Source organism: Erigeron canadensis, chromosome 9, assembly GCF_010389155.1.
Source record: "Erigeron canadensis isolate Cc75 chromosome 9, C_canadensis_v1, whole genome shotgun sequence".
Classification (NCBI taxonomy): domain Eukaryota; kingdom Viridiplantae; phylum Streptophyta; class Magnoliopsida; order Asterales; family Asteraceae; genus Erigeron; species Erigeron canadensis.
In genome coordinates this window covers 5,124,958-5,151,328 of record NC_057769.1, presented here as the reverse complement: position 1 = coordinate 5,151,328, position 26,371 = coordinate 5,124,958, and the positions used below count along the sequence as shown (strand labels likewise).

The 26,371-nt window shown below is 34.4% G+C and overlaps 3 protein-coding genes and 1 non-coding gene across 4 annotated transcripts; 2 read left to right on the top strand and 2 right to left on the bottom strand.

The window, feature by feature from the left end:
• Positions 1-1,654: 1,654 nt before the first annotated feature.
• On the bottom strand, positions 1,655-1,726 carry TRNAP-UGG. Its single transcript has one exon. It is a non-coding gene; the product is annotated as a tRNA-Pro (tRNA).
• Positions 1,727-2,591: 865 nt separating this feature from the next.
• Positions 2,592-3,549, bottom strand: LOC122582468. Its single transcript, XM_043754862.1, has 2 exons — positions 3,398-3,549; positions 2,592-3,207 (listed from the first exon to the last, which is right to left on the bottom strand). Exons 1-2 carry the CDS (start codon positions 3,403-3,405, stop codon positions 2,673-2,675), a joined length of 543 nt encoding a protein of 180 aa, XP_043610797.1. The 5' UTR covers positions 3,406-3,549; the 3' UTR covers positions 2,592-2,672.
• Positions 3,550-9,868: 6,319 nt separating this feature from the next.
• LOC122582974 (glutamate receptor 1.3-like) lies at positions 9,869-13,033 on the top strand. Its single transcript, XM_043755408.1, has 5 exons — positions 9,869-10,172; positions 10,476-11,629; positions 11,714-12,014; positions 12,108-12,493; positions 12,570-13,033. Exons 1-5 carry the CDS (start codon positions 9,869-9,871, stop codon positions 12,888-12,890), a joined length of 2,466 nt encoding a protein of 821 aa, XP_043611343.1. The 3' UTR covers positions 12,891-13,033.
• A 2,427-nt stretch (positions 13,034-15,460) lies between these two features.
• On the top strand, positions 15,461-25,066 carry LOC122583076 (glutamate receptor 1.4-like; the record flags this gene model as incomplete). The annotated part of the gene is made up of 5 exons (XM_043755515.1): positions 15,461-15,743; positions 16,054-17,207; positions 17,285-17,585; positions 17,677-18,027; positions 25,041-25,066. Coding segments are annotated over exons 1-5 (2,115 nt in total), but the record flags the coding sequence as incomplete, so codon positions are not given.
• Between the last annotated feature and the right edge of the window lie 1,305 nt (positions 25,067-26,371).

Here is a 26,371-nt window from a genome sequence, read left to right as displayed (position 1 = left end):
GGAAGTTCTTACAAATGAGGTGGGCCATAGGGGTTTTCTCTAGCATTTAGTCGGTTTACTTCAGAACGGTAGTGTGACTTCCACTGCTAGTCATGCCCTCGGATTGAGTGTGCTGATGACGTGGTTGATCTCTACCGGATGATGAAGAGGCATGCCGCTACCACTGCTGTTAAAAAAAAAAAATCTAGCACAAATCTTAGTGAGCATGATGTAAAATTGCAAATATTAATCCATATAATTTGTGTTCCAAGTTTATTTTACTTAATAACTCAATTTAAAATTAAATTAATTAAGTACGTGTTAACTTAAAACTAAATCTTAAATTGTTGAAATATGTAGATCATGATGCACAAGTTGTAAAGACCAACTTAATTATATATAATGGAGTAAAAAATCATATCGAAATTAAACATATTGAACAAGATTATACATACCAAGCTTTCATCCAGAATTGATGTCTCTCATAAGTTGGAATTTATATAAATCTTTCATTTTTAAATTGATTTGATTTGGTATTCGATTTTTTATTTTTTCAAAAAAAGGAAGAAGGAATATTCATAAATCAGAACCAGTAGATCGATTTCCTTTCACCTTGTTGATCGAGATTATCCATACACGGGCAACACTGAAAAATGAAAAAATAGTGTTCTGCATTCTGGATGAACCTATGTCCATAACTGTTTAAAACTTATGAATTACACGGATAAAAAAATTTAATTGATTTGGTAACTAGTTTAAATGTGATTTGTTAATATTCGCTAAGAGCTAGCTATTGTTACCAAAAACTAACATTGTATCCGCGTAATGTGGCGGCGGTGACGACGACGGTGGTTTAGTGGTGTCGGTGACGGTGGTGATGACATCGACAGTTGGTGTCGACTGGTGTAACCGTGTAAGTTGACGTAATGGTGATAGTGGAAATATTTTTAGAAGATAAGAACTTAGAGTATAAATTAACATGATAAGAGGTTAAAGTGTACATTAATTCTTTAAGGACAAATTTGGTAATATTTAATAACTTTTTTCATAAGGGTTGTTTATTAAAGGTAATTTAGTACTTTTGCATCTAATCATTTTCTAACACTTTCTAATAATAGGAGTGATGATAATTATTGTAAAGGGGTATAGATAGGTAACAAACTCCACGGTCTTACTCTAGTCTTGGAAATAGTCAATGTATCGATCGATGTATTGATGTGCCAAGTTTACATGAGAAATCAACAAACGCCACCTCTGCTAAATCCTAGTTCTCAAAGCAACGTAAATGCCACATAAACTTAGATTTATCCTCTAGCTGTTAACTGAATAAATGGTCGGATTGAGGGTGGACCCAGGCAAGGGCATCACATACTTGTTGCTTAACCGCCAACGTAAACTGAGGAGACCAACGGACAATGCCAATGGCGTCAGTTAAGCGACGAGAACCGAGCACCGTTGGGAGGCTCCTTATCGGTCGCTTATTGCTTTCACGAATAAGTGTAGTTTTCTCAAGTCCAGGCATCGTCGTTGGTATTGTAAAGCTACCGCAACTACTATTGTTGCATGTTGTTGATTGTTCAATTGATCACATTGAAGAAATGATGTGAGAAGCACTACTCTTCTCATCATCAGAGCCTGTGCATGCTTGGTTTTGTCTACAAAACATAATGAAAAATGAACCCGGCAGGAATCGAACCTGCAACCTTCTGATTCCAAGTCAGACGCGCACCCATTGCGCCTCGGATTCTTATGTAATTCTATGTTTGCTTCAATGCTTAAGTAGGTGACTAATACTTTCGTATACTCTTTGAGGGTTTGCACATCGTGCAGCTAAATTTGTAAAAGTTAAAAATGGAATTTGTTTTGTGGTGCTTGCCTTCGGCAATCTTGAACTAATTGCTGTCTCTGTCTTATGGTCATTTCCAATCCAACCAAAAGTAGTTCTAAATACATTTTCTGTTATACATCTCATCAAGTGGATATTTAAAAATAACTGGTGTGGTTGGTGTTTTATATCAACTCATTCTTTGTGAGTTCTGTTAGGAACAAATCAAAAGGACTGCCCAATTGCACTTATGGTATCAGCAGCCCACATCATCTATAAGCCAAATAAACATCACATATCATTCTGTAAGGTCTGTATGCTGCCATATTCTGCTGCAAAAAGCCAGCCATGAGTCCATGACATTGCCTCGTAATGGCTACTGTAACGCTAATTACCATTTGATCATACGGGGTAGAGTATTGTGATTGCTGTCTTCATAAACCTTTTCCGTCGTTCTTGACATTAACCTTAATTACAGGATCATCAATACATTACTTTCAATAACAAGACATCATGAATCAATTGACAAGAATTTCCTAACGAAAACGGTCTGGATGATATTTCACACATCGAAAACAATGTAACCAAGAGAAGGCTTTACTTGAAATCGAAAAGTGTAGAGACGAACAACGTTGCAAGTATACATACATTATATGTTTTATCAATGGCTTAAACACAAGTTCATTGTTCTTGACCATTTATATAAGTTACCAAACAACATTTTTATCCCCAAATGTTCTCCATATGTACCAAACAAACAAAAAACCAACCAAAACAAAATAACATATAAAACATCAAGATTCACATTTCCATTTCACCATTTGAAACATGGTACATCACTAATCACTTCAACAAATCAAACCAAATTTCAATGCAAAAACGCATAAACAGCAGTCGAAATATAAACCAAAAGCGCAGAAGTAACCAAAACGATCATAGACGCAACCGCGTTAACAGTCGACCTGCTCCCACAACTCAACATTCCCAATCGTATTTCGATCACATTCACCATCGAAAGCATCAAAAACAAACACCCCATTACCGACCCAACGGCCGAACCAAGCATCCCGAATCGCAACGCTTTCAAGTTAATATGGGCTCTAAAAACTTCATCCACATCTTTACTATTTAACAAATTAATAGCAAGTTTTAGTCCTTGTGCAACTAGTGACGAAAACAGGAAAAAACTAAAGGAAACAACTTCAAAAACCAAGAGTTTTTTAGCGACAGAAATGTCGGCGTCGCAGGATGTCCTGTTTTCGAGACTGCGTTGACCGGGTGTCGTCAGTGAAAGACCGACGAAAACTGCGATGGTGAATAACGAGTTTACGTTCACCAGACCGTCTAATGCTGTTACGTGAATGCTTGTTGTTGATCTTGTCTCTTTTGGGTATACTTCAGATCTGTCAAATATATACGAGTATATTTCACATCAATTAAAACATATATATATATATATATATATATATATATATATATATATATATATATATATATATATATATATATATATAATATAAATAATAATAATAATAATAACAATAGGAAAATGAGATGGATTAAAAAACGAGAAATAAAGAGGATGGAGTTTACTCTGCCATTATGATGATGAAGATTGGATTGGATTTGATTTGATTTGACTTGGATTTGTTTGGTTAGGGTTTTGGTGTTTTTTCTTTTTGGGGGGAGAATGAGGGTAACATAGAGTGTAAGCAAAAGCAAAAGTGTTGATTGAGATTTGGGTTCGACCAAAATTGCAAAAAATACTTTTTGGACCGGAAACCCGATATTATCGGGTTTCTTTTTTTTTTTAAGGAACTGAATAAATTTGTTGTTAAGTTAAAAAAGGTAAGATAACGTATCTTGGGATTTTATTTAAATATTTCTTCTCTGATAAATGAAACTTTAATGTTTTGGATAATAGTTGATATTAGGGATGAGTAAAAAAAAAAAAGTGATCCGTGACCCAATCAGGAACCGGCCTGCCCGTAGGGATTGACCCGTGAACCGGCCAGCCCGTAGGGATAACGGGCTGGCCGGTTCACGGGTCAATCTTTTGTGGCGTTTTCGGGTTGCGCGGGTCGGGCCGGATCAAGCCAAAAACCAAAAAAAATGAAGGAAACCCGTGACCCGCCCGAACCGACCCGAACCGAACCTTCACGGCCGGGTCACGGTTCCTAATTTTCATGCACTTGCGGGTCGTGGGTCGGGTCAGATTTTCGCGTGTCAGGCTATTTGCACATCCCTAGTTGATATCATTTCTAAAATTTATATTTTATTTTTGCAAAAACAAATCAAATTAGGAAGAAATATGAAGGATAGGGTTTAGGAATACTCTTAATATTTCGTATTGGTCTTGAAAATCATCAAAATATGACGGAGATCTCACTCCCATATGTAATTTGGTACCATTTCAATATTGCAGTTCCAAATCACAAACTAATAAAAGTGTATTATGATTTTGGTATTACTTGGAATTCGGTACCTCCAGAGCTGGGTGAATATGTATGGTAGGTTAGGCAGGTGCCTAAGGCCCCGAAATTTTAATGGGCTAATAAAATAATCAGACTACTCTACTGATTTTATAAGTTTTGATTGTCTGAGTATTTTTTTCTATTGATTTGTGATGTGGATTTTGTTTGTATATACATACAAATGTTAATATGCCTATGTACATGTGTATGTGTGTGGTGGACTAGTGGGTATTTTCTTTTATAGATTAGTGATTGGATTTAGTTTTCAATTAGAGAAAAGATACATGAAAACATCAATAATAGATAGGCTTTAGTCATAAAAAGGACTTGTATGCTCTTAGGGGGTGTTTGGTACAATGGAATGGAAAGGGTGGAAATGGAATGAGAAATACTTCTCATGTTTGGTTGTAATGGAGAATGGGAAAGAGAATCGAGAATAGGGAATCGATTCCATTCCCTCAATTTTCTATGAAATGTAGAGAATTGATGGGAATGAAAATTTTTATAATTTTTTTTTTGTTTTAGTGATGTTATATGTATTAAATTTGATTATTATTTAAAATTTAGTATTTTTTATATATTCATTCTCTGCTTGTACCAAACGACGTAATCGATTCTCTTTCCAAATACTCATTCTCTTTCCCACTATATTCATTCTCTATTACATTTCCATTCTCTTTGATTCACTCATACCAAACACCCTTTTATGTGTCATGCATGTCCCCTAATTAGCGGTGGTTTAATATGTTAGTGACGAAAATTCCAAAACTAGTCTCGTGTAGAACTACCAAATGGTTGTTCGAGACTTTCAATAGAGGCCTCTAAAATTAGTCATGCTTAGAGCCTCAAAAACCCTTGAGCCGGCCCCGGTTACCTCCTATTGTACTAGAATCGAGACAATATCATAACTTGACAAATTATGTTTAAACTCTTACATTATACCCTTATCCTTACAATTCCAATTCAATTAGATAAAAGGAAAAGATTAGACAATATTTATTTCATAAATTGAAATATATATATATATATATATATATATATATATATATAAAAGACTTAATTACTGAAATGGTACCTCACGTTTGAGCCATATTACTGGTTTCATACATTTTCTTTCGAAATTACGCTGATCATACCCAACGTATGCAAATCTCCACTAGGACCATACTGGCTAACACCGTCAGCTGGCCGTTAAAACCTCCCCCATGTGACTTGCATGTGAGGGGTAAATATGTAATATCGCGTTTCCTAATTACTGAAATGGTACCTAACGTTTGCACGATATTGCTGGTTTCATACTTATATGTTTCTTAATTACTTAAATGGTACATAATGTTTAGTTATTAATTTTTTTATATTTTTTTAATTTGTTTTATTTTTCTTTTATAAAAATTCTCCAAAACTTGTTATAATTTAATGAAAATAGTCAAAATGCACCTATAATCCACTAAAAAATAATACCAAATAGTTATTTCATAACAAAATATAAGTTTTAAAGTTCACGAATAACCAAAAATAGTAATAAAGCATCATAAAAATAATTTTTAAAAAAAATAAATTTTTTTTATAAAAATTTCAGAAATACCGCAACGATAATACCAAAAATATCCAGGTTTACTAGAAATATCAGCCGGTATTTACGGGTATTTAAAACATTGCTTTAAGCTTCGTGTCGCAGTAAATACTGACTTGTATTTCTGGTATTACCATTGCGGTATTTCCGGAATTTAAAAAAAAAAAAATTTTCCTCGCAAATTTTTTTAAAATTGTTTTATGATACTTTATTGCTATTTTTGGTTATTCGTGAACTTTAAAACTTATATTTTGTTATGAAATAACTATTTATTATTTTTAAGTGGATTATAAGTGTATTCTAACTATTTTCATTAAATTGTAACAAGTTTTGGAGAATTTTTATAAAAGAAAAATAAAACAAATTAAAAAAATAAAATAAATTAATAACTAAACATTAGGTACCATTTAAGTAATTAAAAAACATATAGGTATAAACCAGCAATATCGTGCAAATGTTAGGTACCATTTTAATAATTAGGAGACGCGATATTACATATTTACCCCTCACGTGCAAGTCACGTGGGGGAGGTTTTAACGGCCAGCTGACGGCGTTAGCCTCCAGTATGGTCCGAGTGGAGATTTGCATACGTTGGGTATGATCAGCGTAATTTTGAAAGGAAAGATAATGAAACCAGTAATATGGCGCAAACATAAGGTACCATTTCAGTAATTAACTCTATATATAATCACAACCACGATATCAACTCTATTCTTTTGTTGTTGCATAATATCATGAATTGATTCAATAAATCAAAATGTTGGTGGACGAGACCACATTTGTTAACTGCATCTAATCTATACTTCCTTATAAAACAAACTCTCATCTCCCTTCTTAATTTTAAGAATTTGAAATGACACATTTACCTTCCATCTTAATACATCCTTAGTTCTATTTTATAGACTGTGACTAAAATGTCCTTAAAAAAAATTCAACATCTATCTTTTACGTAAAAACACATAACAAAAACCCAAACTCAAAATTCGTCCCCCCCCTCTCATATCTCACACAATTTATCGGATCTCCGACCGCAATGAAATTACTTTTACGTTAATAACCACACCATAATCATCGTCATTACCACCGCTGCATTGTGCGTGCTATCAATCTAGTCAAAGAATACATCTATCATCACCATCCATCTTACAACGTTAACATTCATATATTTCCATCAAAACATTAACTACACTTATCTATACATATATTACATATATACTATTATACTAACATACATATTACATACATGACAATTTTATGATCAAAGAGGCCGTCATTTAATTTCCTCCCATATATTTGTATATCTCTATTTCTTTCGTTTCAAAAGATACTCGTATAATAATAATTGCCTTTGGGAATATATATTAGAGCATTGAAAAAGATATATGCTGACTTCTTTTTTGTTTGTAGATTAATTATTATTCATTAGTGGAGGCCTAGAAGGTGTGCAAACCCGATTCCCAGCCGAGACATAAATTTTTGAAATTTTTTTATATATAGATTATATGTTAAAGGAGGTGAATATAGTGAGCAAGAAGTTACAGATGAAGGATATGTATTTCGATGTTGCTCTTAAAGAAATAAATATGTTGATACAATATTTCAAGGATTATAAAGAAAAGGAGTATTCAAAAGCTACTGAAGAAACAAAGGTGATTGATAGTGAATTGGGTATTCATCCGGTATTTCCATAAAAGCGTGTGATTCAAAGGAAAAAATAGTTTGGTGAAGGTTCAAGTAGCCAAAAAACTTCTTTTACACCCGAAGAGAACTTTAGAGTCAGTTATTTCTTATACATTGTTGATCAAGCTCGTTCTTCACTTGAGACTGAGCAATTCAAAGAGTTTGAGAAATTGTTTGGTTTTTTGTTTCCATATAACTTGAGGGGAATTGAAGATAAAGAGTTTATATGGAGTTGAAATTATTTGAGACGTCACAAATTGATGAACTTCACAACCCTATAGATGTTTTAAAGCGTTCGAAAGAGTTTGGTTGTTTTCCAAATGCAACCATTGATACAGAATATTGTTGACTATTCCAATCACAGTTGCATCTGCAAAAAGGAGTTTTTCTAAGTTGAAGTTATTGAAATCTTATTTACGATCAACAATGTCTCAAGAAAGACTTAGTGGATTGGTTATGATAGCTATTGAGAACAAAATCTTAGAGAACATAATTTGTGAAAAGCTAATTAACCAATTTGCCATGAAGCATGCTAAGAGAGCTTCACGGATCACCATATAAATAAGTAACTACTATAGTATGTAATTCTAAAATTATGATCATATAATGTATGTATAATATTTTGATATAATGTTAGTCATCGTTTATATAAAAAAAAGGTTTATATATTTGAATTCGGCTAAACTTAGGGGCATATTTTTATTTGTTCGGTCAGGGTGTTAAAATTCTCATGACCGCCACTGTTATTCATTTAATCCGAAGATATATTCATGTCAATATGTTCTAAAATAAAATAAAAAATTAGTAATATACATAGTGTTGAAAAGTATTTCGATCTATGATATTTATGAAATAATGCTTCCAAATTAAGTATGCCAGATTGATGAGGTCGACAACTAGTTTGGTCTTGTATGCGTATGCGTGTTCTTTTCTGCACGGCCAGCCACCAAGAAAAATAAGACCTCCATATATCGTAATTATAATATGAGGTGTGTGTTTCGAGTTATTCACAGCCGCACAACATCATCAATTTCGGTCTTAGCCTTTAATCACTTGTCTAGTTTTTTTTGCCTTGCGAACCAATCGGAATATCATTTTTTAGTTGATTATATCTTTAAGTCGTCATTTATCTAGTTTTAACTCTTGTTTCGCTTCATAAGCATCCAAATCACACAACGAGCGTACAAAATGCTTATACAAATAGTAACTAAATAAAAACATACGAATTGGGCTACAAATAAAAAAAATTAACTTTAAAATTGTAATAATCCGAGTATAATTTAGTTAATATCAGTTCATTATATTTATTACTTATGCGTTATATCGAATTTTTAGTTAACTTATTATAATTTCATTGGTATTATCTTGTGTAACACGGTTATGAAATTATAATAAGTTAACTAAAAATAATAATAAGTTAACGAGTTTAATGAGTTTTGATATGATGAGTACGTACTACGTACACATATATAAATATGATGGGGTTCTAAACTTTCTTATTTTATATATGTATAATCTCTTAGCCATAGTCTAACACTTATTTAACACTTCAAATCCTCGTTGTGCTAAAGTTCTTTCACATAGTGTGTCGTATGAGTGTCAATGAAGTCAAAGTCAAAATATATATATATATATATATATATTGATGACGGATGACACAATCATTAAGGTATTATCTATCGAAAGTATATATGTCACATTAAGATATTATAGAAAGTTTCAAACTGAGATCTTGAGTCATTTAGACGTACTACAATTCATTTGTTGTTTTCTTTTAATTTTACAAGCAACTTTCTAATAGACACATATCCTATATATCACCGTCATGGTGAGGTCCTAAGTCTATCTCCTAACTCTACCATAGATATTCGGTTGTTTAATTTAAACTGGATCCTGTTATCACAAGCTGAACAACTGAACACACAAGTTGGGGATTATTAGGTGTAAGGCTAGCTTGTACTTGGCAAGATTCGAATTTCTACTTAAAGAGAAAAACCCGAGTGCCTAACAGTGGTCATTGGCTACAATTGATCATTAATTTGCTTAATCAAGACTTTAAAAAAATATATAAACAATTTATCCAATCATATTGTTACTTCTTTTACACTAATTATAACTAATTTCAGGGAAGGTTCTTTTGCTTCATATTGTTAATCTGGTCTTAATTTTTACGTATATATATTTACTACATTCATTTTAATAGTCAAAGTGAAAGTTGCCATTTTTCATGGTAGTTGAACTTTCTTAGTATGTGTATGGCTAGTTGACTTTTTCTAAGTTGACATGCTATATAATAAAAACTTCAATTTTCATGTTACTAGCTAGCTTGTTCCAAAAATGGTGCTCCATAATCATTGCAAAGTCAATCTTTTGCTTCTGATATTATTCTTGAGTTTTTTAAATATTAATTTATGTACACACTCGTTTCCATCCGAAAACAGTAGCAGCATTGTCTTGCATGATGAAGCTGTTGTACGAGTGGGAATCATTCTGGACATGGAGTCATGGACTGCAAAGTCCATTCACAGCTTCATAACAATGGCAATTTCTGATTTTTATGCACTTCATGACAATTACAGTACAAGGGTCATTTTCCACACTAGGGACTCCAAAGGTGACCCTTTACAAGCTCTATCATCTGGTGCGTGCGTGTCGTCTTTCATTTCTCACTATTCTGTTAGCTGGTAAATAAATAATTAATTAGGACTATATGCAGCTTAATAGTTACTACTACTTTTTTGTTACCCATGTTTACTGCAAGTATAAAACTTTTTTCCAATTTTAATACCGTTACATACTGAACATATTGAACCTGTCAAGTTTCTCCAGAAATGTTTTGCCAACTGCGGTGTTCTGTTTCCATCCACATGTTAAAAACCAAGTTCAAATTAGATAGATATCCCACAACATGTAAGTATTTTCACTTCATTAGTCTTTCTTGCAGTTCTCGATCTTCTGAATAACGTAAAGGTGCAAGCAATCATAGGCCCAGAAACATATCTTGAAGCAAAGTTATTAGCCCCGATTGCTGATAAGGCTAAAGTTCCAATGTTTTCCTTTGCGGGTTCTCCCTCCATGTATTCTCCATACTTGTTTCAAATTACAGAAGACAAATCAATTCTGTCCAAAACCGTTACTACCCTTGTGGAATCTTTCAAACGGAGGGATGTTATATTTTTGTATGAGGATGCTGATTGTAGGCAGGAGAGCGTCTCATATATTCTTGAATCATTCCAAGACAAAAGTATCCGAGTCACCCACAGAAACGCAGTTTCTGCAATGGCCACAGATGATCAGATCACTCAAGAGTTGCAAAAGATCAAGATTAGTCACACTAGGGTAATTATTGTACATATGCCGTCTTTATTAGCATCAAGATTTCTCTTAATAGCAAAAAGATTGGGAATGGTGAGTGAGAAGTACACTTGGATTGTAACTTATATGACACTTGACATAGTCTGTTCGGTGGATAGTGAAGTTACAGAGTCATTGCCAGGAGTGATATGTGTGAGGCCTTACATTCCAGCATCAAAGAAGCTGCTTAACTTAACTGCTAGATGGTATAATGAATGGACTACAAAGTACCCTACTTTATCATCAAGAGAGGTAAGTGTGCTTACTATATGGGCATACGACACAATTCGGGCGCTTGCAGAGTCTGTTCAAAGGGTTGGGGTTCAGTTATCATGTTCTGTGCCACAATTTGATTCCATGCTTCTACACGAGATCTCAAAATCCAGATTTCAGGGTGTAAGTGGTGAGTTTAGATTTGTGGATAGAAAGCTGGTCTCCAATGGATTCAAGATTGCGAATGTTATAGGCAATGGAGAGGAAAGACGGTCTACTATCTCCACCAAACGTCGGATACTGCGAACGACCAGTGATAAAAAATTGAAAGTCGGCGTTCTAGCACATAGAACGTTTAACTACTTTATAGATGCATATTATGACAATTTGACCAATATTACCACTGCCACTGGATTCTCTGTAGATGTCTTCAATACTTGCATTGATGCTTTACCATTTGATGTATCGTATGAGTTAGTTGCATATGCCAATAAAACTAATGACGATCTTATAAAGAAAGTTTATGATCAGGTATGTAAGTTTCTGAATGTCAAAGTCATTGCTTGCATGCATTGAAATGATCTAATTTTTTGTGTGTCTATATATGTATATCAGGAGATTGATGCTATCTTGGGAGATTCAACAATTCTTGAAAAGAGATCTCAATATGTTGACTTCACGGCGACTTACACTGACTTGGGAGTAGGGATGCTTGTAAGAATCAACCATAATGACATGTGGATTTTCTTGAAGCCGCTTGATGTGAATCTTTGGCTAAGCTCAGTTGGGTTTGCTATCCTTACAGGCTTCGCCGTTTGGGCAATTGAGTCTATGGATCAAGGGTCCCAAAGATCACCTGCTGAGCAAATATCAGCAACCTTTTGGTTCATCCTAATGACCCTATTCTCCGCTCAAAGTACCGTTTCTTCTATCTCCTCATGAAAAGTAAGTAAGACTCACCCTTTTATAATCACATATACTAATCCTATAATGAAACTTTGTGGTTTAGGAGAGAGGCTGTCAAGTAACCTGTCAAAATTTGTGGTGTTTGTTTGGTTACTGGTTGTCCTTATTCTGATTTCGAGTTACACTGCAACATTGGCTTCACTACTAACTGTTGAACAGTTTCAAATAGCATCAAAGGGCGGAACTGTTGGGTTTCATGGCGGCTCTTTTGTGGCAGGGGTGACTGTTAGCAACTTGAACTTTGAGAATCATAGACATAAACCATACTATTCTTACGACGATTATGCAGATGCTTTATCGAGAGGTGGAAAACACGGTGGTGCTGATGCAATCATCGATGAAATCCCCTACATTAAGATGTTTTTAGGAAAGTATTCATCTGATTATGCAATGATTTCACCTGAAACAAGTACTTCTGGTTTTGGTTTCGTAAGTACCCCCCAAATGCTAAACAATGCAAGTATACATTTAGAGTACCATATTAACTTATATTAATTTCATTTAGATCTTTGCAAAAGGATCAACTATGGCAGTAGAGATGTCAAGGCAAATTGCAAAAATAAGAGAAAATGGAACTCTCCATCTTCTGGAGAAGAAGTGGTTCGAGAAACACTCATCATCATCGCAGGATGCTCTGACTAAGCCACGAACCTTGAATTTTGATAGTTTTCGAGGTTTGTTTCTTATTAGTGGGATCTCTTCGGCTCTAGCACTTATGACATCCGTGATTTGCTTGCTTCGTGCAAAACTAGAGCTCCATGGCATTATCTCCTTTGTATTGCAGCATAATTTGATCGCTAATTTGAAGCGCCGATATCTTACCTAGATTGACCATTAGGATGTATATGACTAACTATATTGCACTTTGTAGAATCATTTGGATTTATTATTTTCAAGTTACAAGTATTCATGTATCTTATATAGATGTAATTATTTGAGTAGATCTTTCGATTGATTTCTTTCGAATTACAAGTACCTATGTATCTTATACAGGAGTCATTTCTTCTTTATAGGTTTATATTATCAGTTACATAGAAGATTTATGTACTCTTAATTGTGCAACAACTCTTTGTCACATACACACACATCATGGATTTTCTTTTAATTTACGTGTGGGTAAAGGGATGCATTGCACCATGAATTCGAGTGAGGACTTTTTATTTATTTAGTCGTATATTGATGGTTGTATAATGAAAGTTGTATACTTGTATGTACTATGCAGGTAATGAAACTTACTTAATTTCTTATGGTGAACGACACTGATTGACAATTTTACCTTTGATCTAACTCATTGTTGTATACTGTATTTTTTATTTATTTTTTTTGTCTAATGAGCAATCATAGATCTTTAATGTCGTGTGTGGTTTAAATTTAGAATTGAACATGGGTGTAGTTCGAAAAATAAGTACGAGTGATTAAAAAAATGACTCACATAAGGTTTGAGTAAATCTAAGTTTCATGAATTTGCTCAGATACATGTGTTTAAAACAAACATCAACTGTTAAAAAAAAAGGTAAATGTCTAAAAACCTGTTAAAAAAAAGGGTAAATGTTTAAAAACCTCTTAGTCCCGTAGAGGAATTTTTCCTCACAAGCTAACGAACCTGCAACGTTGTCTGGTGATGAGACAGCAGAAACTTTGGCTGGTTGAATATACTTATGCAAGGATTCGAACCTGGATGGTGTTCCTACCAATACGTTTTTTAAGGGGGCAGGTGGCCATTGGGCTGGTTAACTATTGCCGTCATTCTCATTCCAATTTCCCAAACCCTCAAACAAAGGCCTAGCTATGTACAAAATTGTTTCTTTTTTAACAGTAAAAGACAAATACAAGATTAGAACCATGACTTCTAACTTATAGCATTATTCACAAACCACAAGTTAATATTTTTATGAAGAAATTGTTGACCATAGATTATTAAATCCAAAAATTATCTTACAAGAAACTTCCAAGAAATTGGGTAACAAATTAAAAGAGTAAGAAACTAGTATGACTTGGTCTTACCAATAAAATACTTGTTTGAAGAATTATCCTGACTTACCTAACTGCTCGATTACAACTGACTTGAAAACTTGTCTTTACAATTATGTTTCTGTCATCCATATTATAAGTTATGGATGATAGGATGTTGTTGAACAAAGTAGAGGTAAAAATTTCGAACTAGTCACTTAAAAGACCTATGTTTTATTTCTAAAAAGTCAACCTTAAAAGTGTCAAATAGGCTGAAAATCGTCCAAAGTGTATTTGTAATTCATAAAACATCAATCATTTTATATTATTATTACTGAACATGTATAACACTGTTATCAAAAATGAATTTGACGCTAATTATTTGTGAAAATAAAAAACTAGAACATAATGTTTTAGGGGTGCACCAACCTGGCCATTTTGAACTACAGAACATATTACCCGTTTTAATCTATTACCCAACCCCCTCAACCCACCCATATTGACGCCCTTACAACCACAACACAATACTATCCCCGTCCGATATAAAGTGTTATAGTTTGACTTTTTGAGTATTTTTCTTTCAACTTTGACCATAAATATTTATGTTTGTGTTCACTTGATATAACATATATAAATGAATTGAATTTTAAATGTATTTTTCATTGATATAACTTTCATCAATTAATATATAACCCAAACAAAGATATTTAATGGTCAAAGTCGGAAGAAAAAGACTTGACCAGTCAAAATAGGACAATTAAAATGGTATGAAATTCCTACTGTAAATAATGAAAACCTATTTGACTCAATTTTAATCTTATTACTAAATAGGGTCACAAGGATGAAACAAAAGATTGGTATAGTTTTCTGAGAAGATAAGATTAAGGAACCTTGATCCATAGACTCAATAGCCTAAATGGCGAAACCAGTAAGGATAGCAAAACAACCAATGCTTAGACAAAGTCTTACATTGAGTGGATTGAAGAAGATCCACAAGTAATTACTGTTGATTCTTGCTAACGTATGCCCAAGTCAGTGTAAATTCCTGTAAAGTCAACACACTGAGATCTGTATGCACTTGACAAATTATATATGGTGAGTTATTAATAGGAGGAAAAGATGCAAGTTGGTATTAAAATGGAAATCTTAAACAAGCATGACTTAGTCTTGCTAGCTAAAACTCGAAAATGACTTGCATACTAATTTCTGGGGAGTTTCTTTTGCTTCCTATTGTAATGTAATATGATCTTTTTACGTACTACTAATATACGCATATATCTACGACATGCATCTTGTTTTGTTATTGGTCAAAGTGAAAGTTGCATTTTTCATGGGTAGTTGAACTTTTATAGTATGTATATGGCTAGTTGACTTTTACTAAGTTGACATGCTATAAAATACGTAAAAAGTTGCTCTTTTTCAATTTTCATGTTACTTGTTCCAAAGATGGTGCTCCATAATCATTGCAAACTCATTCTTTTGCTTCTGATATGCTTGGATTTATGTACACACTCGATTCCATCTGAAAACAGTAGCATTGTCTTGCATGACCAAGTTGTGGTACATGTGGGAATCATTCTCGACATGGAAACATGGATTGTAAAGTCCATTCACAGCTTCATAACAATGGCAATCTCTGACTTTTATGCACTTAATTACAAATTCAGTACGAAGATTGTTTTCCACACAAGGGACTCCAAAGGCGACCCTTTACAAGCTGTATCAGCTGGTACGTGCCTTCTTTTTTGTTCATTGTCTTTCGCTTTCTTTTTCGATCAATGTTAGGGGTTTCCCTATAAAGGGCCCTTTTAATAGTTATTTTGTTGTTGGCCATTTTACTGTAAGTATAAAAGATTTGTCCAATTTTACTACCAATACATATTTCATCTCTTTTGAACATATTGAACCTGTCAAGTTTCTCCAAAGTGTTATGCCAACTGCGATGTTCTGTTTCCTTCCACATGTTAAAATCCAAGTACAAATTGAATATCCATCTACATGCAAGTATCTTCACTTCATAATATGTCTCTTTCTTGCAGTTCTCGATCTTCTGAATAACGTAAAGGTGCAAGCAATCATAGGCCCAGAAACATATCTTGAAGCAAAGTTATTAGCCCCGATTGCTGATAAGGCTAAAGTTCCAATATTTTCATTTGTGGATACTCCCCCCACGGATTATCAATACTTGTTTCAAATTACATCTGACAAATCAATTTTGTTTAAAACCATTATCACCCTTGTGGAATCTTTCAAATGGAAGGATGTTATATTTCTATATGAGGATGCTGATTGTGGGGGCGAGAGCTTATCACATTTTCTTGAATCTTTACAAGACAAAAGTATCCGAGTCAGCCTCAGAAGTGCAGTTCCTGCAATGGCCACTAATGATCAGATCACTCAAGAGTTGCAAAAGATCAAGATAAGTTACACTAGGGTAATTATTGTACATATGCCGTCTTTATTAGCATCTAGATTTTTGTTAATAGCAAAAAGATTGCAAATGGTGAGCGAGAGGTACACTTGGATTGTAACTTACACGACACTTGACATACTGCAATCGGTGGATAATGAAGTTATAGAGTCATTGCCAGGAATGATATGTGTGCGGCCTTACATCCCAGCATCAAGGAAGCTGCTTAACTTAACTGCGAGATGGTACAAGGAATGGACTACAAAGTACCCTACTTCAGCATTAACGGAGGTAAGTGTGCTTGCTATATGGGCATACGACACAGTTTGGGCACTTGCAGAGTCTATTCAAAAGGTTGGGGTTCAGTCGTCATTAGCTGTCCCGCAATTTGATTCCATGCTTCTACACAAGATCTCAAAATCCACATTTCAGGGGTTAAGTGGTGAGTTTAGATTTTTTAATAGAAAGCTAGTCTCCAATGGATTCAAAATTGTGAATGTTATAGGCAACGGAAATGGAAGGGGGTCTACCATCTCCCCAAAACGTCGGATACTGCAATCGACTAGTGATAAAAAGCTGAAAGTTGGCGTTCTAGCACGGAAAAAGTTTAGCTACTTTATAGATACATATTATGACGATTTGACCAATATTACAATTGCCTCCGGATTCTCTGTAGATGTCTTCAATACTTGCATTCATGCTCTACCATTTGATGTATCGTATGAGTTAGTTCCATACACCAATGGATCTTATAATGACCTTGTAAAGAAAGTTTATGATCAAGTATGTAAGTTTCTGAATATCAAAGTCATTGCTTTTATTACATTGATATGATCTAATTTGTTGCTTGTATATATCAGGTGATTGATGCTATCTTAGGTGATACAACAATTCTTGAAAACAGATCTCACTATGTTGACTTCACAGCGACTTACACAGATTTGGGCGTAGGAATGCTTACAAGAATTAACCATAATGACATGTGGATTTTCCTGAAGCCGCTCGATGTGGATCTTTGGCTAGGCTCTATAGTTTTTGCTATCCTTACAGGGTTCACCATTTGGGCTATTGAGTCTATGAATAAAGGGTCCCAAATATCACCTGCTAAGCAAATTGGATCAACCTTTTGGCTCCTTCTAATGACCCTATTCTTTGCTCAAAGTATTCTCTTGTATCTCCTCATGAAAAGTAAGTAGGACTCGCTTTTTCATAATGGAAAATACTAATCCTTTGATGAAACTTCGTGGTGTAGGAGACAGGCTGTCAAGTAACCTGTCAAAGTTTGTGGTGTTTGTTTGGTTACTGGTTGTCCTAATTCTGATCTCGAGTTACACTGCAACATTTGCTTCTTTGCTAACTGTTGAACAGCTTAAGTTAGCAGCAGTGACTATTAGCAATGTGCATTTTGGAGATTATAGAGGTAGACCATACTATTCTTATGAAGAGTATGCAGATGCTTTATCAAGAGGTGGAAAACATGGTGGTGCTGATGCAATCATTGATGAAATCCCCTACATCAAGATGTTTCTGGGAAAGTACTCAGCTGATTATGCCATGATTTTACGTGAAGATGTTACATCTGGTTTTGGCTTCGTAAGTACCTACCCCCCCCCCCCCCCCTTTTTTTTTTTTTTTGTTTTCAGTAGATGCAAGTACTCATTTAGAGTCATAGACTCATAGTAGTATATTTATTTCATTTAGATCTTTGCAAAAGGATCACCTATGGCAGTAGAGATGTCAAGTCAAATTGCCAAAATAAGAGAAGATGGAACTCTGGGACTTCTGGAAAAGAAGTGGTTCGAGAAACACTCATCTTCATTGCCAGATACTCAGACTAAGCCAAGAACCTTAAATTTTGCTAGGTTTCGAGGTTTGTTTCTTATTAGTGGGATATCTTCGGCTTTAGCACTTATGATATCCGTGATTTGCTTACTTCGTGCAAAACTGGAGCTCCATAGCATGATCTCCTTTGTATTGCAGCATAATCTGATAGCTAATTTGAGGCGTCGATATCTTACCTAGACATACCATTGGGATATGACTAACTATGTTGCAGTTTGTAGAATAATTTGGATTGACTTCAGCCAAGTTACAAGCATCCTGATATAGATAGATCAGAAGTTACAATAGAAAGAAGTCAGGGGGTTAATTGTCGTTTTTAATAATTAGTTAATTCATTGTAGTAATCTCTTGGTGGACAAGTTAGGGCTTTGTGTGGTTCTTCAAATAAGGCTCACAACCAATTGTTTAGGTATTGGAGATTATTTTTATTTGTTCTTAGTAACTCAGGTTGTTGGAGCATTATATCAGATTAGGGCTACTGGAGCATTGTACCAGATTATCTTTAATTCAACAGCCAACTTCGGTTGGTTATTGTTTGTGTCATTCATAGTCTTCTCTTTGATTTCTTCTTAGTTGTATTGGTTGTTGTTTTCTGGTCTGATACATATCACATCCATGTATCTTATATAAATGTAATTATTTATGTGCCCTTGAGTGTTCACCACTTCATTTTCTTCTTGTTGTACACACACAAAATAAAATCAAGTTTTACTTACAATTGACACACACGACGCAGTGGCCACACACTACGCAGTGGCCACCACACTGGATGAAGGCCTCTTTAACCCACCACGCCGAGATCCCGGTGTGTTCAGCCCTTCGCGCCGGCAATAACCGCGTGTTAAAAACTGTCTAAAGGACTCCTTACTTTTTTAATTTATCAAGTCATTTTTGAAAATTGATGGTTTTATGGATAATGAAAGTTGTATGTTGTATGCAGGGAATGAAACTTATGTACTTCTTAAGTACGAGACTGTTGAGAAGTGATCGTGCTTTCATCAATCTTAGCTTCGGTTTCAACTCAAAGTGTGTACACGGTATGTTTTTCATGATCAAGTTGAAGGGCTAAAAGTGTAGTTCACTTGAAGATAAAGGGTCAAATATGAGTGAGTCTTATACATCCAATCCACCCGTTAGTACTTGGATCATCTACAACGTTCGATTATAGAGATAGATATCTGCTTACACTAGCATAAGGATGCTTCTTCTTTAGACCAGAAAATCATAAGAAAATATTGATATTCAAAATTACTCAAGATGTAGATCCTTTATGTGTTTTTTCCTCACAATCTGGTTGATGTTTCAAGATTTGTGTTTTGTACTATAACCCTTTTAATTTATATGAATAAAACTACCTGCTCTTTCATTATTGTTTTGTGTTTTAACTCAAATCTTTATAAGTGTTTAAACAAATCTGTTTTCTCTTCAGAGACATAAACCTATGTTTCATGGGTTTGCTCAGATACATCTGCTTAAAACAAACACCAGGTATTGCGGTCTTTCTGAATCCAATTTCCCAAAACCCTCAAACCAAAGACACCCTTTAAATGAATATGTTAAGTAATAGATATATCATTGTTCAATGGAATACCTAGCTATGTACAACGTTGTTGACCAAATGTGACTTATTGAATCCATAAATTGTCTTACATGGAACTTCCAAGAAATTAGGTAAGTACACGAGTTAAATCGAATTTTTAGAAACTATCATTTAAAAGTCTTCTTAAGCAATCTAAGTGTCTTGCATATGAAGACTGACTTGGAAAATTTTGCCTTTATAAGTCATGGATGTTGTTGAACAAAGTAGAGGTGGAAATTTCGATATAATCACTTAAACTGAGCCATATTTAAAAAATCTGAGCCAAAGCAAATATTATCCATTTTAATCAATTACCCAACCCCCTCAACCCACCCATTGTGACACCCGACACCCCTACAACAACGTCCACCATAGTACTCTTTAAATTCCTCCTATATAAAATGAGAACCTATTTATGACTCACTTTTATCTAACAAGAAGAGAAAATCCGATGGAATTTAACTTCAGCTATTTTGGATCTCATGGTCATAAGGATGAACCAAAAGGTTGCTGCAGTTTTCTGAGCAGATAAGCTTTGGGAACCTTGATCTATAGACTCATAAGCCCGAACGATAAAGCCAGTAAGGATAGCAAAACAAGCAATGCTTAGACAGTGTTTTACATTGACTTAAGAAGATCCACACATAGTTACTGTTGATTCTTATTAATGTTCCTATGCCCAAGTCAGTATAAATTGCTGTGAAGTCAACATACTCAGATCTGTATGAAAGATTCTCTGAGTTACCAAAGATAGCATCCTTCTTCTAATATTATGATACCACAACTTACATTAATTTCAACACATCTTTAGCAAGATAAGGCAATAAGGTGGCAAAATGGGCACTTGGGCTGGTCAGGCGGGTTGGGTAATGGGTCAAAACAAGTGCATGTTGAAAAGTGGCAACTTTGAGCATGGGTCAAAATGGGCGAGTTGGATTGACCCTCAACCCTTTTTTGTTTATCTTTAAAAATGTTGATTAATGCTTATCTACTATTAATTACTCCGTATTAAAGAAGTACTATAACAATAATATCATTCTTAGGGGAAAAATACATCTAGAGTGTTGTATATACTATTAAGACTTTGGGCAACTTTCAACCCGTTCCACCATTCCCTTTTGCCTAAACTTTTTTTATTTGACCCATATCTTATGTTTGATATATACACAACCTATATTAACCCACTCATAAGTAAATGGGTCTAAATTTCTTCTCTAGTTTTGCTAAATAAACCTCTTTTTTATCATATATTCCATTGGATTGTTACATGACATGAAGAAGCATTCTCATGTTTATTGCAAGAAAGAAGATCACTATTCACAAAAAAAACTTTTCAGAAATCGGTCACTAGCATAATCGATATCAAAACTTGGTTGGAGTATATTTTTGAACATCATTTCAAATTCCTGTTAAGAAAAAAGACTGTAATCTAATGACTCGTGATCTCAGTTTTGAGACTTTCCATAACACGTTATTTACTTAAGACAGGATATGAGACTCATTAACTAATACAAAAAAGTTACAATTACTATAGATGATTAAATGGGAACAACTTAGTATTACAAAATGATCTTCACTATATTTACTTCCATACTTTGATAGAATTAAAAAAAAAATTCTGAAACGTTCAACCTCTAATGCAGTTCTTAATATCCTAATGGCCCTGTTGCATAATAAATACCTTAAATTAGCAATTAAATTCCGTCTCATTACGAAGGAAATGACACTATGGACGTCTAGTTTGGCACGAAGCAATGATATCACTGATATCACAAACGCTAAAGCAGAAGAGGTCCCGCTAATGATAAACAAACCACGAAACCTTTCATAACTTAAGGTTTCTGGCTTTGTTGGAGAATCTTGCGATGATATGGACGCTTTCTCAAACCACTTCTTCTCAAGAAGTCTCAAAGTTCCATCTTCCCTTATTTTGGAAATGTGTGTTGACATCTCTGTGGCCAATGACGAACCTTTTGGAAGATCTGAATGAAATGAACGTCAGAGTTGGAAAAATATTTCAGACAAAAAGAACGTATTCAGTTGTTTTTAGCTTCTATTCAGTGCAACCTGATTAATTGTGAAACTTGATTTATATGATTCAAAGTTGAAAAGAAAATTAAAAGGGTACTTACAAAGGCAAAACCAGACGTAGAAGGTTCAGACGAAATCATTGCATAATCAGCCGGGTACTTGCCAAGAAATATCTTGATATAAGGGACCTTATCAATGATAGCATCGGCACCACCGTGCTTTCCACCTCTTGTTAATGCATCAGCATAATCTTCTAATGGTCACTCCTGACACACCAGCCTCAAAGGAGCCACCATGAAACCCCACAGTTCCACCCTTCGATGCTAACTCAAATTGTTCAACCGTTAATAGTGAAGTCAATTTTGCAGTGTAGCTCGAAGTCAGAATTAGTACGACAAGTAACCATATAAACACCACAAATTTTGATAGATTACTCGACAACTTGTCTCCTACACACAATACATTACATAACCTGAGATCTTCATTGAATGGTCAAACAAGTTGACAATTTTGAGTCGTACAATACGATTTCACATTGACGACTCCAAGCTCGTTGGATGAGTTCAACCACTATTAGAGCTCGTATAACCTTAAGTAATCATTAATATCAACTAGTTCGGGTTTTAGATCCTAATGATTATGTAGGAGAGATGGACAAGAGGTTGAAGGCATCTAAATTGCGTTTGTGATGCAGAAAACATCCATTAAATTTGAATCTGACACACTAGATATTCGTGAAAAAGTGTATTCAAAAATTGGGCAAAATCTTTTGGGTTAGCCCACCTGGCCATCAGCCACACCATAAATAAGTAGTTTTAACCTGTTACCCAACCCCTTGACCCACCCATTATGCCACCTATACAACAGCTATATTTGAGTTCTTATTTGAAAACGAAAAGAAGAGAAGATCCAGATGAATTAAAATTTAGCTGTTATTAGTCCCATTAACTTGTGTGTGTGTGTGTGTGTGTGTGTGTGTGAGAGAGAGAGAGAGAGAGAGAGAACTTTGAGCAAAAAATAAGATCATAAGGATGAACCAAAAGGTTGCTCCAATTTGCTGTGCAGGTGAGCTTTGTAAACCTTGATCCATTGACTCAATTGCCCAAACGGTGAAGCCAGTTATGATAGCAAAACAAACAATGCTTAGCCAAAGTTTCACATCGAGTGGATTCAAGAAGATCCACATGTCATTATTGTTGGTTCTAGTTAATGTTCCTATGCCCAAGTCAGTGTCAGTTGCTGTAAAGTCAACATATTGAGATCTGTTCGCAAGAATCGTTGAATCACCCAAAACAGCATCAATCTCCTGCAGAACACAAAGTACATTTTTTTTTAACCTCATCAGAGGAAATACTTTTTGATTCCAGGTAGCAAGATAGGCAAGTTAGGGCGTTAGGCGGGTTGGATAATGAGTCAAAACAGGTTGCATGATAACAAAATAATTTACATTAATGTCAACTTTTAGCATGGGTAGAAATGGGCAGGGTTTGGTTAACCCGCAACCCTTTTATTTACCTTATAAAACTACATTTTTATATGCTAATCTGAATCTTTGTAAAACGATCTGCCGTGCTATATGCATGAAAAAATAGAGTTTGGCAACTTTCAAATTTGGCCATATGATATATTTGAGATAGAAAGAAAACGGAAAAAAAATACCAAATTGACTCATTCAACCCAATTAAATGGGTTGAAATGTCCCCCTCTAGTTTTGCTTATCTGAAACTAATATACCTGAGCATAAACCTTCTTTATAAGATCGTCATACGTTCCACTTCATGTGATAATGCATGTATGCAAGTGTTGAACACATCTACAGAGAATCCGGTGGCAGTTGTAATATTTTTCTGAATGTCATTATTTGCATCAATAAAGTACTTAAACTTTCTTCTTGTTAGAACGGCAACTCTTAAATTTTTACATAACCCCTGGTTTAGAAAGCTTGAGAATATCAGAAGCCAGAGGAATATCCTGATCCTGATGTGCTTCGGGATCATCTTTGGATATTACTCCTCTTTAACTAAGAATGCTGATTTTTGTCAATAAAAGTTGCACCCTTTCCTTTTATGAAATCTTTTTTTTTTTTTTTTTTTTTTTTTTTTTATGGAAAGTTTACAAGTCAAAATGAACTCTTTGTACATTTGCATTATCATCATTAGATATAAATCCATCAGAGTCAAAAGCTCTCTTAACATTCAATGGCAGTTGACTTCTTTTAAAAATACACAAATGAAAACAAGAATCTTATCATTGGGAATGAAAAAGAAAATATGCAACTTGGTATTATCAAAATTATTATCCTGGCATATTGCCTAGCATGAATTGGGATTGCCTCTAGAATGTTCATTGTTCTTCATCTTGATCGAAAATGTCAATGCAGTTAGCTAAAGTTCAAAACTTTTAAGCCAGGCTTCATGATAGTTTCGTTTTCATAGCAAGACGTAAAACCACCAACAATTAAGGATTTCTAGGTGATCGACATAATCCTCATTCCTCTAATATATGAAGTGTATGCATAGTTTGATCAAAATGTATGTATGATAACATAAGAATTAAGAAACATCCTAAATAATCATCTACAACACTAACGCACAACAAAAGTTATTGGTATTATTTTTTTTATTAAATATTCATCTAATTGAATTTTGCAACAAAAATCAACGATACACAATCTTTTTAGCAATTATTACTAAACAAATAGGTAAGTTCTTATTGAAACTATGTCAAAAAGAGGAATTATGTGTAACACCCGTAGTTTGAAAACAAGGATTTCCAAAAACTTTTGCCTAACAGCGTTAAAAGAAGTGGAAATAACTTTAAAAGTCCAAACCAGTAAAATCTGTTTGGCCTATTCATTAAATGGTGTTACTAGCCATATCATCAAAATACGTCTAAATGAAAATCCATCGGTTGCCCAACATTAAACAACCGAGTACAATATCAATACAAGACATCATTATTTAAACATAAGGCAAATGTCTAAAGCGAGCAGCCACTATGAGTAAACTATAGTCAGCTTCAAGATCATCTACCCATGTCTCACATCTTCTCACATCTACCTGCTCACTATTGTTGGACCTGAGGGCACAACACATTTAAAAGAGCAAGTTTTAGCTAACGAATTAGCTAAGTAAGATAACACATAGTTTATAAAACGTTTGTCCATTTAAAACATTATATAAAAGTCGCATTAAATCGTTAAGGCACATATCATCTCACATACGAATCATAGCATCATCATCTTTCATATTAGGATGTGTCATCCTAAATGTGCCTAGTCATCTTTTGCATCTCCACATATCACATCTAAACATCTTTATAACTGTGACATAAGTCACGCATCTCATATAACATATGCATCTTAATAAGTGTGACATAAGTCACACCCGACTGGATGAACAAACCTTACGGTTGTACATCATTGTTGTTAAGGAATGACAAGCCAATCCCGGAGTAATCCGTATGTTCAAGACAAGTGGGGCGGGTCAGACCTCCTGTATTACTCTTCACATCTTTGACCATGTTGCAAGGAGCCACCCAAGCAACCACATCTACGCACTTAACCGGGCTAGGGCAAGTACGGGTTAAGCTTAACACTTTCATCTAAAATTACGAGCTCGATTTCATCTCATATAGTTCAGGTGTTTACACAACCTAAACAATCATCACATATACATCTTTTATGTTTGGGCCCTTAAACGTGCACGTGTCATGGCAACTTAAAAGGTCTAGTGAACTAGATGAACAAGCCATGTAATCATGCACATTTCACATATCATCATCATATATCACATTTCAAATCATCTCAAACATTACATAGCATTTCGTTTCATATCATTACATCTCATAACATGGCATAACATTTCATTGCATATCATTACATCTCATAACATTGCATGTCATTACATTGCATATCATTACATCTCATAACATTGCATATCATTACATATCATAATATTGCATAACATTACATTGCATATCATTACATCTCATAACATTGCATATCATTACATATCATAATATTGCATAACATTTCATTGCATATCATATAATATCATATCATTGGGGTAGCATTTCAGGCTTTTATATGCATCTACATAGCCCATATCACCTCCCGTATAATCCCGAATACCCATAAGCAAACAAGATACCATTTGGGAAGTTATTATATGAAAACTATGTTTTTGTTGAACCCTCAGCATGTCAAAGTAGTGTATCTTAACTCGTAGAAGCACACAACAAGTGATAACGTAAGTTACCGAGCTTTGCAAGTATTCCCGACTACCTATAATCATTAAACAACGTAATGAACTATCAATTACCCACTATTTATGGTCATGACTCAAGCCTAGATACCTATAAATATCACCCATGACAAGACTTGATGCATCGGAGGTTCGTTTAATACTTTAGAGCTTACATAACTCGACAGAACATGGAAATCACTCACTTAATTAACCTTTCTGTAAACTTGACATCATCCTCAACTTTAAAA